The 15,045-nt window shown below is 41.0% G+C and overlaps 1 protein-coding gene across 1 annotated transcript; it reads left to right on the top strand.

Annotated features, from left to right (window-relative positions):
• Window positions 1–74: 74 nt before the first annotated feature.
• Window positions 75–14,706, top strand: slc17a7a (solute carrier family 17 member 7a). The gene is made up of 13 exons (XM_086288881.1): window positions 75–207; window positions 6,673–6,925; window positions 7,627–7,745; window positions 7,942–8,056; window positions 8,146–8,233; window positions 8,447–8,533; window positions 8,725–8,867; window positions 8,964–9,113; window positions 9,294–9,426; window positions 10,135–10,245; window positions 11,591–11,718; window positions 11,843–11,912; window positions 11,996–14,706. The coding sequence occupies exons 1-13, from the start codon at window positions 146–148 to the stop codon at window positions 12,286–12,288; spliced, it is 1,752 nt and encodes a 583-aa protein (XP_086145007.1). The 5' UTR covers window positions 75–145; the 3' UTR covers window positions 12,289–14,706.
• Window positions 14,707–15,045: the final 339 nt, after the last annotated feature.

The raw sequence follows: 15,045 nt of genomic DNA, 5'->3' as shown, positions 1-15,045 counted from the left end.
GGAGGGGGCAGTGCAGTGAAGGAGGGATTTGTGCTCGATAGAGAGAGAGAGAGAGAGAGAGAGAGAGAGAGAGAGACGCGAGCTCGGGCAGGACAGGAGGGCGCACGGGACATCAGCACACCGGCCGGGTCAAGGAGCTGCAAAGATGGAGATCCGACCAGACAGGTTTAAGGCGGTCGCGGGCAAAACTTTGGGGAAAATTCACAGGTACACTGATATTTCAAATGCTCTCAACTCACCCCGGATTTGTGCGCGTTTTTACGCCTTTTTTCTTGCAACACATATCAGTGCTGTTGGTGGCGGTGCTGTTGGTGCATCCGTCATCTCGCTCTCCTCCAAGCAGTAATTTTTAACACTTAAAAAGTTGGTTCTTTTTTTATTTTAATTGTAGAGGAATGTGTTGGGTTTAACCCTTCACAAAAAATAGCGACAGAAGTCCGCGTTTGCGCAGTAGGGAGTTTTGATTGTCACAAGTGAGAGGAGAAGTGTTTTATAATGGATGAAATCCATAATATTTTGAATAATTTGGTTTATTAGGAGGAAAAAACATGACACACTGTCGTCGCTGTAACAGAAGCCCATAACGGGTACTCCATAGTGTTACAGAAGTTATCAGTGAGAGAAAAAGAGTGTTTGTTCTTTCTTTCTTTGTGGTTTGATGCTTTATTGCATTTATGCTTTTTTTTATTGTTTGCGCTTTTGTTCGATGTTGTGAGGCTCAAAGTGGAGAGAAGAAGAAAGTCTGGTTACATAATGTTTCCGTGCGTTATTGGCACGACCAGGCTGAATGAAAGCGCTGGCCAGATAAAACCGGAAAGTTTAAATCTTTAGTTTCCCGGTATAAATTACATTTCTTGCGCTCCAAATTGTTTTTGCCGTATGTTTTTTTTTCCTCTTTTAAATAATGTGACTTAAAAGATGATTTGCCGTTTTTTGTTTGTTTGATCGTCTTAAAGCGAAAGAAGGATTTCATTTTAATTGTTATGAAAACGTGTTTTGGATTATACTAAATGAATGAAATGAATAGAAACGACTGAAATACGGTGTGAATTTCTAAAGTTTTTTAATATTTCAGGCTGAGTTTTGAGTGACAGGCATATAAACTGTTATTTTAATAATCACCTGCGTGATAAAACACACAAAACCTTGTGGACACGTTTCCTTGAAACTGTGTTTTTCCACATCTATTTTTTTCCTACCTGACAATACAAACCAAATGATTATTGGTTGTTGCCATCAATTAAGAAAATTATATGTAGGTTAATTGAGACTGAAAATAATTGTTAGTTGCACCAATAAATAAGAAAGGTCGATATAAAAAAGACAACTATGTCACTGCTGCAGCCTGTATGGTACATAGTTTATGTCTTTGGAGGTGCATGCAGGTACTTATTTTAAAAAAAGAAAAGAAAGCTTCATAATCCTCTCTGATTATGAACATTTCAAAGTGCTGCATATGTGTAAATAAAGTACACATGGGTGTGAAAGTTGCTACACAGATTGATGTACTGATAATATTTCAGTTTAAAAATAAATAAATTAAAAAAAGGCAGATTAAAGACAATCATAGAACCTCATGCAATAACCATTGCTTTAAGCTTTGGCTCTCCCAGGATTTGAGGTAGCAACCAAACGTATAAATCCTGTCCTGAAATAGCCTGTTTTTGCAGTCCAGCTGTCGAGCCATGCAAATCCCTAAACTCTCCCCTCCCACTCATTCCATCCCATGCAAGCCATGTCACTTCCTCCAGCCACTGCCTCCTCCTCCTTCTTCCTCATCCTCCATCCATTGAGACACCAGCAGCTTTCAGCCTACTGGGGTCTCTTAAATCAACACACACATGCCTGTCTCGTTTCTCTCTTACTGTTCCACACATGCGCATCATCACCACAGCTGATTCCATGAGAGATGTGATGTGTTGGATTGGATTCAGGTTGACTTTAGTGGGCGTTTCCTCAGCTTAGCGTGACCTCGTGGTTTTATGCGGTTGCATGTGTCAAGTGCAGCCAAAGAATAAGAGAGCAGTGTGTTATGGTTTTGTGTATGCATGTGTGTATATAAAGCTGTATATGTGTGAATGCGTGGTGAAACTTGGGCATCCCTGCACTGTGTAAGCAGACGAGTGTGTCTGCGTGCAATCTCACCACCTCACAGACAAAACCGTGATCCCTCCTGATGAAAGCAGCCAGGAGTTCATCTATTATTTAAACATTTTCTCCATCAGAATGCATCTCCTGTTTCTATATTAAACTCCACTAGGTAAGCACAAACTTCAGCGCTGTAAGGTCACTCCACATCTCTGCTTACATTATTTGCTCTTTTATAACGTTTCCAGATGGATCCCCCAAATCTGGCTATTCTCACAGCTCTGCATGAAATATAATCACACAACTGCTTCTTGGTTTTAATTTGGGTTGTGTGCAAAAGTTACTAATAGTACCCCAAAGACGCTATCATAAAAATGCCTCGCTTCGATTTATTAAAAGACTTTTAAATGCATCTGCAGGATTGCTTGGCTACACAATGAGAGGCTGTGCTGTACTACATGTGAGGCAATACAGAATATGACAGGTAATCCATTTTTAATCCATCTTACTTGCAGTGGAGTGCATTTTTCAGCTACTACAGTTCAGTGTCATTGCAGAAATGCTCTGAATAAAATTTTCAAATAACGGTGAAGCGAAAAAATAATTATTTGATATGTTTGCTTGTGGTGAAGCACAGGGAGGAAAGCATGCCATCATTTAATCCCAGCATTTAGCATTAGTTTTTGTATCATATGTAGGATGTCTTTGTCATGGATTTCCTGTTAGTCTTGATAAAGCTATGTCTAAGGAAAAAAGCAGGTTCAAGCTTGAACACAAAAGGCAAAATCTTACAAGACACCAAGTCCACATTTGAGACACTTCTGTGTTTCCTATTCTTATCTTTTATCCGTTCATCTGTCTCTGTTGTTTTGTGTGGAACATGGGCACAGGTTTGTGAAACAGTCTTCACAGATGACCAGAGATTCATCTACAATAGCTGTGCCACTTTGGAGAGTCAGCTGCAACGACTCAGCATGCCTGGTTTTTGGCAGCGATGCTGTCCATGCTGTCGATTTCAGCATTTAGTGTCTGCTTCACTTGTTCAGTTTGTGAGGAAATATTTTAATGTAAGCTAACACGTGGTTCGATTATCATATTACGACCCCGTGCAGCTCATTGTTGAAGTGTTGTTCTCTGGTGAATGTAGCAAGAAGTGTTGTGTGTGTGGAGACAGCACTCATACTGCGACTGAGTTATACTGTGTGAGTATTTAGATAATACGTCTATGAAGGTCACACGTGTAACTGTTAAACGTGTGTGTCTGTGTGTGTGTGTGTCAGCAGGAGAGAGAGAGAAAAAGTGGTGTGACAGGATGGGGAGGAGGGTGTCTCCCTGGGTGACACAGTCCCACCGAGACCCAATCTGTTCACTTCAGGGAGAGCGAGAGGCTCTCAAAGGATGGGAGAGGAGGGGGACAACAACAAAATCACTATTAAAACTACAAAGTGCTCGGAGAAAAAGTAAAAATCTAATCTTTAAGCTACTTTGCGTGCTCCAAAATGCTGAAATGAGACAAAAAAAAGAAGAAAAAGAAAAGGAATAAAATCAAGAATCAATTTAAGCTCACAAATATGGAGAAATAATCACCAGGGTGTCTGGTGTTATATAATATTTTTACTCCCTCGCTGTCTCACTCTCAGTCTCGATCATCCTCATATGAGAGGATTACACCGAATACTCTGTGAATTGGTGATTTTAATACAGAGTCTAATAAAGGCCCCGAGTCACCTGAGAGTCACTGTGATTTTATCAAAGCTGACAGAATATTACAGAATCAAAGTGTGCTTACAAACACTCACAGTTTAGCAACAACTGTTTTATTTTTTTATTGTTTTAAGGAGTTTCATATAACATACTTTTAATATATAATCAAATTTGTGTAACACCTTACACCAGTTAAACTCAAGAGGTATTGAAGTCTTCACGCTGGGGTTAAACAGGTTTTAGGACTTTGCTTCTTTTGTCTAGGTGAAAATCATGAGCTCTGTTTGAAGCGTGTGCCTCCACTGAGCCTGCTACTATTGTAATTATGATATTTCAGAGAGCCCCAGGTCGCAGGACTCCTGCCTGCTCATGCTCGCTTGCTCATTAATTGTTGACAGCTGAGACCAATCAGCTCCATCAGATGAGTGGAAGCAAGCAGTATTGTGAACCTGTGTCTCTTCTTCAACACAGAGCTGGTAAATTTTACCAGTCAGCATGTTAAGAAGTAAGAAGTTTGTGTATAAGAATCTTTTAAGTCTTTGCTTCTAAGCTGGAAATTCCCTTGCTTCAGCTTTGTACACGAACACAGGGGGTGAGGCTGCCTTTTAGTGGAAAGCATCTGTAATTAACGACCATTTTTTGCTGTGGGGTAGCCTCGTTAGCTCTTAGCATATGGGCAGGTGTCAAGCTGCAATCTGTCTTGAGGTTTAATGAGGATTCTCCTGCAGCCTTCACCAACTATGAGGGAGGAGCTCCACGCGGGGGGACAAGTCAGCACATTTGTTTAGCGGCAGGAGCGTGAACAACTGATTCAACAAATTTATGTGCACGACTTTGCTTCTGTCGTGCGTCGCCCTTTTCAATGCTTCCAGGATTTGGTTGCAGTTTTTTAATTTCTTGTATTTGATCCACTGGGAAACACATTGCAAATCACGTCCTTAGGTCAGGACACTTTGTGTGAAAGGTCAGCAATGAACACATGATGGTCCCATTTCCAAGTCAGTCAGATGGGCCATTCTATAAAAATGTAGACCATTAACTAACAGGTGAGGCACAACCTGAAATTTTGCAGCTTGACGCAAAAGCTGAAAAAGGCTTTCTGAGTTACAGAAGGACTAAAAAACATGACCAGCATGAACTCAACAGCGTGCCGTGATAGAGGGAGAAACGTGCTGAATCGTGCCCAGCAGAGTCAGTCTGTCCATCCATATTCATTTCCGGAAGTAAATCATTTTTGTAATCCTAATCTTAGTGTAGTGACAGATTAAGAGGGAGGGAGGGAGATGGGATGCAGCCTCTCTAATCTCTCACAAATTCCAAAAATGTTGCTTTCCATTGTGTTTTCTGTTATCTACTGAAGAGTAGAATATTTCTTTATGTAGGCAGTTTTAATTATACTCGTAATTGCACTGACCTGTCTTCTTGTCTTGCGTTTTAGTTTGTTTTTGACAGATTGCATGGATGCATATCGAGATTATACAGAGTGTGCTGTGTGCAAAAGGGGGAGGGAGTGGAATTCACACGCATAACTAAAATAAATATAATGACAGCGGTGGATGACAGACGGACAAATGGTGGCAGATTGTGGTGTAAAAGCTGGAGTAAATAATTTATCTAAAAAAAAAAAAAGGTCAATAATTAATCAGCATCAGAGGCTGACTTGTCTCGACTTTGCACACTTGCTTTCTAACCTTGTTTAAGCCCCGACCTCCAATGAAACGCTATCTTTAAAACACAACCATCGTCACCTCGCCAGCCTGACCCCCGTGTTGATTGTGCTTTTTTCTGTGCACGATTCTCCAGCTCACTGGCTAACTGGATCACCTCAATGGAAAGTGGATGGCGGACACATGATTCGCTCTGCTGCGAACTCAAATTTAACAGACAGTGAACACTGATATATACATTCACTGAAAAAATGGTGACACTTTGTCTAATGTATATCTGTAGGTGTTGTTTACTTAAATCTGATGGAAGTGTGTGTGTTTTTGTTGTGAGTATGAAGGTTGTAATACACAGATGGCTGCTCTCTGACTTCTCTGTATGACTTCTGTTGAGGGGATGCTCGACATGTTGTTTTACAAAAATGGTCACACAAACTGAACAATAGCCTGGAAAACAAGTAGATCACCTCACATGGGCTAAAACCATGGGATTTTAAGCGGTTAAAAAACAAGCAAACACATTTTAGACACTTGCACCCCTGTCTTTGCAGCTCGGTAAAGTGTAACTCCTTAAAAGCTGATTTCCTACAAAAGTTCCTTTTGTAGTTTTAAACATAATGCTAATTTGTTAAGCAGATTCGGCTGAATGATGTCATAAAAAATGAAGGCATTTAGTGGTGAGGACACTATCAGAGTGAGAGGACCAGTAGGTTCCTTGGATCCTGAAGCAGAGACGACGCGGCTGTCGTAGCTCCTCGGCTTGTGACAGCTGCTTCCACACACTGGGACGTGCTGAGTCAGGCGTGACCCCGGTGTGGAGCATGATGTCAGCCTGGAGGAGTGCGTTTGTAGGAGGAAAAAGAGAGAGAGAGTGCAAAATCTTTGCAGTTTAAAACATGCATGAAGAAAAGATGCAAACTCTTTGTCACAGGCTCAAAATAATCTGGTAACTCCCGGTGATGTCAGCATGGAAGCTGGAGACTGAACCTTTCATAGCTCCTTTCTAAAGGAAGCTCACACTTTTGTGTTCCTGCTTTTTTTTTTTTGCAGTTTTACTTTGATTTGTTAGATCAGATCATCTGTGAGGCTAGGCATAAAGATCACCGAGGCATCGATTTCATTGCAGCACATTATAATACACAGAATTTTGTCTTTTGCACCATTTTGTTCACTTTTACCCCAAAAGCCTAACACATATTCTGCTGTCTCCCATCAGGCTGATTGAGAAACGGCAGCCAAATGGAGAAACTATTGAGCTGTCGGCGGAGGGTCGTCCTGAGCTGGTGGAGGAGAAGGAGCTGCCTGTGGTGGACTGCACCTGCTTCGGCCTGCCCCGGCGGTACATCATCGCCATCCTGTCTGGCCTGGGCTTCTGCATCTCCTTTGGCATCAGGTGCAACCTAGGTGTGGCCATTGTAAGCATGGTCAATGATCATACTGTCTACAAAGGCAACAAGGAAGTACTTGTGGTGAGTAGCAGAAGAGAAATTAAAACTTCTGTGCCTTTATTGACCTACTTTATGAATTTGATATTAAGCCACATCTGCAATAATTGTGTTGGAACACAGGTAACATGCAGTATTTTCACAGTACCAATGAAAGTTACTGTCTTAAGTCTTTTTCTGTGGGATCACTTTAAATCTTCATTGGACTATATCTAATGGTTTATATTAATCACAGTATGCAGTGTGTTGTATTGAGGCTATCCCTTTTACAATGTAGTTGGTTGGAGAAGAATAAAATTATGTAACTTTTTAAATGACTTGATAAGTCATAATAAGTAGTGTCATGTATTAGAGTATTAGACTAAAGCTGAAAAGTTCTATTAAGGCGTTTTGATGTTGGCATCATCTTAACTGCTGATAAACAAACTTTACTTTGTGTAGTGATATCAAATTTTCTAAAGTCCTGCAGTCTAGGCCAGCTCAGTTCATCCACCAATCTAAATGTTGTTAGTCAATTCCCCAGCTACTCAGGTCTGCACGTCGAAGTATCCTTGAGCAAGATACTGAACCATTGGTTCTATTTAATGTATTTATCAGGGACATCCAACTCGTGGGCTTTGTGGTTGGGGATGATGAACCAGAGTTGCCCTTGACCTTAAGTTTTCAAGGTAATCTCCTCTGTTGTGAAGTGAGCTAAAGTCATATAATTTTTTTCTTCTCTCCAGGCTGCACAGTTCACCTGGGATCCAGAGACAGTGGGGATGATTCACGGCTCCTTCTTCTGGGGCTACATCGTCACACAAATCCCGGGTGGCTTTATATGTCAAAAATTTGCAGCAAACAGGTTAATATCTCCACATTTATGGTGTCAGATCTGGTTGAATTTGCATACATGCTAGGTGTGGAAAAAAGAATAATTTGAATCAGAACAGTAAGAGGCAAAGCAGCTGAACCAGCATTCATAGAAAATGCCAGTATTGGGATGTATTGGGATTTTTTTATGTTCTGATGCCAGTGTTACTGTCCTTTGTGTTTTTAAGAGTTTTCGGCTTTGCCATCGTGGCCACATCGACGCTCAACATGCTGATTCCATCTGCCGCTCGCTGCCATTACAGCTGCGTCATACTTGTCAGGATATGCCAGGGCCTTGTAGAGGTAAATATGAGTTTTTGTCCACATCTGGACTCTGTGTAGGACTATTCCCACATGCACAGGTGTTTCCCTGACCGTATTCTATCCTTTAGGGCGTATCATACCCAGCCTGTCATGGGATCTGGGCCAAGTGGGCACCTCCTCTTGAGCGAAGTCGATTAGCCACGACAGCTTTTTGTGGTAATGTCAGCTTCCTGTCACCTCACAGATCAGTATCTACAATGTCTGCACAGGTTCTGTGGGTTTGAAGACACGTTTGTGATGAAACTGCTAGAAGTTCATCTAACGTTTAAGAGTTTAAAAAGACTATGATGGATCTAAAACATGTTGAGTGCAAGAAAGAAAGATATAAACAGGGTTTGTGCCTTCTTTGTGTGTGTGTTGTTTTAACAGGATCCTATGCTGGGGCAGTGGTGGCCATGCCTTTAGCTGGGATACTGGTGCAATACACTGGGTGGCCTTCTGTATTTTATGTCTATGGTTAGTACAAATATGTGTTATGTTACTTTTATTACTATCTTTCTCACCAAGACTGCTCATGCAAATTTCCCTAAATGTCCACTATTTGATTCTCTTTAAATTTCCACAACTCCTTTAAATTCTCGTTCTCTCTTAAATGTTCTCTTTGTCTCCTATGTCTGTGTCTTTCTTTCTCTCTCTCCCTCTCCCAGGCAGCTTTGGGATATTCTGGTATTTGTTTTGGATTCTGGTGTCATACGAGAGTCCTGCAGCCCATCCCACCATCTCACCAGAGGAGAGGAAATACATTGAAGATGCGATCGGAGAGTCTGCATCATTTCTCAATCCCCTTCAAGTATGTGTATTTAGACCCATGCACTTGGCTGAGTCTGCAGTTCTTAATTGGTGGAGTTGGTGCATATCATTAATATCTTATTACTTTTTGTGGTAGAAATTTAAAACCCCGTGGAAACACTTCTTCACCTCCATGCCAGTCTATGCCATTATTGTGGCCAACTTCTGCAGGAGCTGGACCTTCTACCTGCTGCTCATCAGCCAGCCGGCCTACTTTGAAGAAGTCTTTGGCTTTGAGATCAGCAAGGTGAGTTAGCATGGCATCCAAGCTGTAGGGTCAAAGCAAGTAAAACTGTAATTTTCCCACTTGGTCAGGACAAATTTGAACATCTCATCATCCTCCCTTCATTTTCCCCCCAAAAACACTATTTTTGCCTTTTTCACGCACATGTACACACTGTCTGCCTCTCCTATACATGACTTTCAGGTGGGCATAGTGTCAGCTTTGCCCCATCTGGTGATGACAATCATCGTGCCTATTGGGGGCCAGTTGGCTGACTACTTGAGAACCCACAACCTGATGTCCACCACCAACGTCAGGAAGCTCATGAACTGTGGAGGTGAGGCTATCAAACATAAGAGCATGGCTTATGGTTTATGAGCAGAAACTAAATAACTCTATACAGCTCTGGTGAACCGTCTTAGTTGGCCAACAGAGCCTATTAAATGGGTATGAGGGTACCATAATTCTCTGACTCTGCAATTGTCATCTGACACTCCTCCCAGAGCACCAAGGTCTACGAACCAACTGCTCTTAAATATCTTTAGACCGTGGCTCAGAAAACGGACAAATTATTATTTCACTAAAACTTCATCCTATTATCAGCTGGAAATTATAATAGCATTTCATTTTTGCTGCAGAAATGGCTGCAAAAAGTTAAACAATTCTTTCAGTACTTTCTGACACATCACAGTGATTAAAGCTAAATTAGAAGCATTGCAAAAATAAATAAATAAATGTGTAAAGATGAACTTATTAATGATGCTGTAGTTCTCCTAAAATTAAACATATGAAACTATGCTGTCAGTTGTGGGGCATTTAGCAGCTTGCAGTTAGAATATTTAAAGTGCAGTAGCTGCCAGCATTAGAAGCAAATTAATATTTCAGCACAACTTAAAGGTCAAATCAGCGTGTGCATAAACACGTGTACAGCTTCAAACACTGAAAATTACGGCATATTGGCACTACCTTGACTGTAACAACAGGGTTTGTTATTAGTGTTCGTAATTCCTTTGTGTTGATGTGGATTTCTTTGGAATTTCCACAGGTTTTGGGATGGAAGCCACCCTCCTGCTGGTGGTGGGCTACTCTCACACAAAGGGTATTGCCATCTCCTTCTTGGTCCTGGCGGTGGGATTCAGTGGATTTGCTATCTCAGGTAATCTATGTTCTAAACATGTAAGGTGAAAACCTGACTTGTCGTGTTACTGTTGCTACATGAAGGTGATAGTAAGGTTTAATGAGAGACAATGGAATTTTAAGTATTGCTTTAAATGTGAGCAGGACAGCGGTAAATCAAGTGTTTTGGATAGTTATAAGTGAGGAAGAGACTGGAAAGAGAACAGGGCAGACACACTGCAAAGGACCAAGGGTCAGAATCGAGCCCAGGCCTCGTGGGGTGTGTTAACCTGCTCAACTACTGAGCTAAACTGGTTCCCGTTAAAGTTTTAACTTAAAAGTATGAAAATGACACATTTTCTAGATTCTGTTGACATGTGTTGCCCTACTTACATTTTCCCAAATGTTTCCAACAATATTTAAAAACAAAGAAATCTGCACAATGGTTTATTTAATTTTGTTGTGTGTCATCTCCCCTTTACTCATCCCAGCCATTGTTTTATAGTCACAGCACCTGGGAACTTTGCAGTCATAGAGTCAACCACGAGCTCCTCTGTATAACAAAGTATACAGAGTGAAATTTGGGGCCATCTGTTTGATAGATGAAGCTTGGCTAAAATTGTGTCATGCAACAGGACAATGAACAGAAAATCTGCAACAGAATGGCTGAAAAATAAAGAAAGAAATGATCTTGAATGGTTCAGTCAAAGTCCACGCTTCAACCTGAAAGCATTGCTGTGGTGAGACATTAGGAGAGGTGTGTATGAATCAGTTGATGCGAATCACAATTAACTTTGTAAAGTTATAAAGAACAGTTGGGCCAAAATTCCTCCACATTGATGTGAGAGACTGATGAAGTCATAAGAAAATTGTTATTTCATGTTATTGCTTTTGAAGGTTTTCACAGTATTATAAAATCCTGTTAAAAATGTTCCAATTTACATGACTGTAAATGAATTTGCCATATTAGTTAGCTAGGTTAAGTTTGTTTAATGGTAATTTACCAATCAAAATTAATGAGTTTTGATAGTTTGATTACAATAAAGCTACATAATGAGAATAAAACTTGACATTGATAGGACTTTAAAATATGACCTAATTTGCAAACATGAGTCTGTCAGTCAGCTGTAGTGTTTTCATTGGCAGCATAGACTGTATATCAAAGATGGACATGGCATCCCCAGTTGGTTTGTGGATGACAAGCTGTGCCCGCTACTACCTGGAAATGGCTTTATATTTCACACACAGACAGATATTAGATCATTATCTTATTAAACTGTTTGAAGTGAACATCGTTAAGACGAAAATGTGTTTTTAAAAAATGATATCATTTTTTCTATCCCCTAAATGTAAAAATCATTCTGTGTTTTTGCTCTTTCACTAAGGGTTTAATGTCAATCACTTGGATATTGCGCCTCGATATGCCAGCATACTGATGGGCATTTCGAACGGAGTGGGAACGTTATCTGGAATGGTGTGTCCTCTCATAGTTGGTGCCATGACCAAACACAAGGTGACTCATTCACGTGTATCAACAAAGCTGAGCATAAAGCTCAAGATGTTTAATGAGTAAAGACACACCAGGGAGACTTGTTCTTGTTCTTTCTTGTGCTAAAATACCTTTTGAATCATTTCAGACGCGTGAGGAGTGGCAGTACGTCTTCCTTATAGCCTCACTTGTTCATTATGGAGGAGTGGTTTTCTATGGTAGGACTTTGGCTCTACAGTGTTTTGTAACGCATCTCTAAAATATCGCAGTTTCATTGCTGATCTGTTTTCTTCTTCACTAGGACTCTTTGCATCAGGAGAAAAGCAGCCTTGGGCAGACATAGAGGACACAAGTGAGGAGAAGTGCGGTATAATCGACGAGGATGAACTGGCCAATGAAACAGAAGAGATGTACCGTGGAGGGGGGCAGTACGGAGCCATAAGCCAATCGGGGGCTGGTTTCAACGGTGGAGGAGGAGGAGGAGGAGCAGGGTCAGGATGGGTGACAGACTGGGATAAGTCTGAGGAGTATGTGCAGCCGCCCGGATATAACTCCTACATGTACGGGGGAGAAGTAGAGAAGGAGCTCACATAGAAGACTGACGTGACACAAGTTTTAAAAAATAATAATAACAAGATAAAAAAAATGAAAGAGGAAGGGTGTTTCTGGAGAACGACTGCAAGAGAGTCACTGAACAGACCTGCTGTGTGCTTCTTAAAATTTATAGCAGCACATATCAAAAGAGTGGATCAGATTCATTCCACTGTAGGTGTGTGTGTTTGTGTGTGTGTGAGAGAGAGAGAGACAGTGTGCGTGTGCAAGCATGTGCATGCAGAGTGCTAAATTTACACAAAAAAACTGATTTCATCTTCATCAGAACTCATCTTACATCCTGATGCTGATGGTCATTGTGATTGGTCAGGAGTTCTGTATCCGCAACTAGGAGATCCTGTGTGTGTGTGTGTGTGTGTGTGTGTGTGTGTGTGTGTGTGTGTGTGTGTGTGTGTGTGTGTGTGTGTGTGTTTGTTTGTGAGATAGAGAGAGAGAGAGAGAAATGATTTAACTCTGCTATGAATGTTGGTCTCTGGCGGCTTCATTATCCAAGCTGGAGAATCATACACTGAGGCAACAGAATCACCTTTTAATGGGACTTTTTTCAGCAAAATGGAAAAGAATGAGATGAGGCAATACACACAAACATGCCGAGGTGAAATAAGATATTTGCAATCAGCAATAATGTGATATTCAACAAAGAGTGAGTATACTCTGAGGAACCAACTAGTGGATGGTGGAAATTCATTTTTTCGACAACTTTAGCCCCAAACTGGACAGGAATTGAGAGGACTTTGGGACATTGAAAGAAATCAGAAGCTTTAAATCTTCCAGATTTCTGTTTTTGGAACACTTTCTAAAAGCCTTTGTGGACAAATGGTAAATTAACAGCTGATTAAATTATAATTAATTGTGTGTGTGAGAGAGAGAGAGAGAGAGAGACAGAAAGAGCGAGAGAGTTGTGGGCCTGTATAGCAACTTGCTGAAGCCACTGGGATTGTGTTGTTTTTAATTTTTTATGTGTGAGTCATGCATTTACTTTTATTTTGCTGGGAAAGCACCTTCAGAGCCTCAGTTTTAAAAACCTCACACTTCTATTCAATGCAGAATTCATCACCAAATCCAAGCTCTCAAAGCTCCCAGATAAACTAAACAGACGCCACCAACCACGACGCCACTGAGTTTAACTTTCAAACTTCCTAATCAAAGTGAAAAGAAAAAAGGTGCTTAGGTGTTGTAAAGTTGTACGTAGATGAGTGTAAAGCTGTAAAACTTCCCTTCACCTGTGTGCTTGACTTTGCCGCCTACAGTTTCTCACTGCATCTCATGTCCAGCCACGCTTACAGGTCACAGTCGCCAGTAATCATCTGACAATTCCCACTTTCTATTCAGTGTGTATAGTCTCCCTCAGCTTGGTACATATTTATAACACTCCCAGGCCTCGCAGCACTTTCTGTTTATGCCTTTTCTTGTTTCTCTGGCAGCCTCTCCCTCCATTTTTCCTCCTTGTCTTATCTTTCTCTCAACATCAGTCGTGTTTGTGCGGGTAAATCCAAGCTTTTCAGATCGACTGTGTGTGTCTGTGTGTGTGTGACAGCAAGTGTGCTGTTGTGTTGGGTGCAGGTGCTGAAAAGTTGTGCAGTGAGCATATTTAATGGACACAGTGGTGCAGTACTGTGCCAGCCCTCATATTTTCCCTTTTACACACAAACACACACAGGGGGGCTAATTTCATGTGAGTGCACAGTGAATCGTGCAGACAGAGTTTGATAGGCGAACATTATTAGAGAATGTGTGAAGTTCAGCTTCACTTATATCTTGTAAGAGTAGAGAACCTCAGCTTCCTGCCTGTCAAGCGCACTGGCAGCTGGGAAATGGAGTACAGTCACATACGGGCGAGGTAATCTGTAGTAGTACTGGACTTGTGTACACACAGACACACACACACACACACACACCACTCCTGCATCTGTTCGTGCTGACAGACAGTACATCTGTTGGTGGTACTCAGTGGGTCATGTTTGCGAGATAAAACTGCAGTGCTGGACTGTTTAAAAAGGACGTGTTTGATTCACTTGGGGGTTTAGTTTTTAAATGTGTTGCTGTGTCGAATAATTACAAGAAAAAAAGTGCAAAAGGTCAGTTGCCATTTTTTGAGTGAAAAGTCTTAAAGACGTGAATGATGATAACTGTGAACAAGTTCATTTTGTGCGTGTTGTATCAGTGTATCTTTGATCTGCTTTTTTCTTCTTTGTCTCAGTTTATGGCTGCTCCAATGTTTTCCTTCCCATCCTCAATGAAATGTGTGGTTATCTGGTGGGATTTGGTGTAAAAAAAAAAATTAAAAAGACAAGAAAAGATCTGTATTTAAAAATGCAAATATATGGAAAATATTTTATGTAAAAAAGTGTACATGTGAGATAACCTTGTGTATAATAAAATTCAAGCAATTTAAGATGATGTCACTATTTCAGTGCAATTGTGTCATCGGGATTTTATCACCTAAAACATGATGACGCATTAAAATGGTGTTGGTTTTCAGATTGTCGGTGCTTTGTCTTTCACTCTCTCTCTTTCTCTCGGAACAGATGGATGCAGGATTATCGCTGTGATTTTAGGCAAAGATTAGATAGGACAGCAGATGCACTCAGTGGGAGAGTGAGGGGGAAACATGGACGTCACAGACAAGGGAAGTGAGCATGATGGATCAGGCAGGGCCTGTCCACGCCTGTTTGTATGTGCGGTGCCGCTTCCTCTAAAGCGCTTGTAAATAAAAAATAAAATAAAATTAACGATTCG

Source organism: Aulonocara sp. 'chitande type north' Nkhata Bay, linkage group LG4, assembly GCF_057382095.1.
Source record: "Aulonocara sp. 'chitande type north' Nkhata Bay isolate Kocher_YH1m ecotype deep benthic linkage group LG4, A_spYH_male_GT1.1, whole genome shotgun sequence".
NCBI classification, from domain to species: domain Eukaryota; kingdom Metazoa; phylum Chordata; class Actinopteri; order Cichliformes; family Cichlidae; genus Aulonocara; species Aulonocara sp. 'chitande type north' Nkhata Bay.
This window is presented reverse-complemented; position numbering and strand designations above follow the sequence as displayed.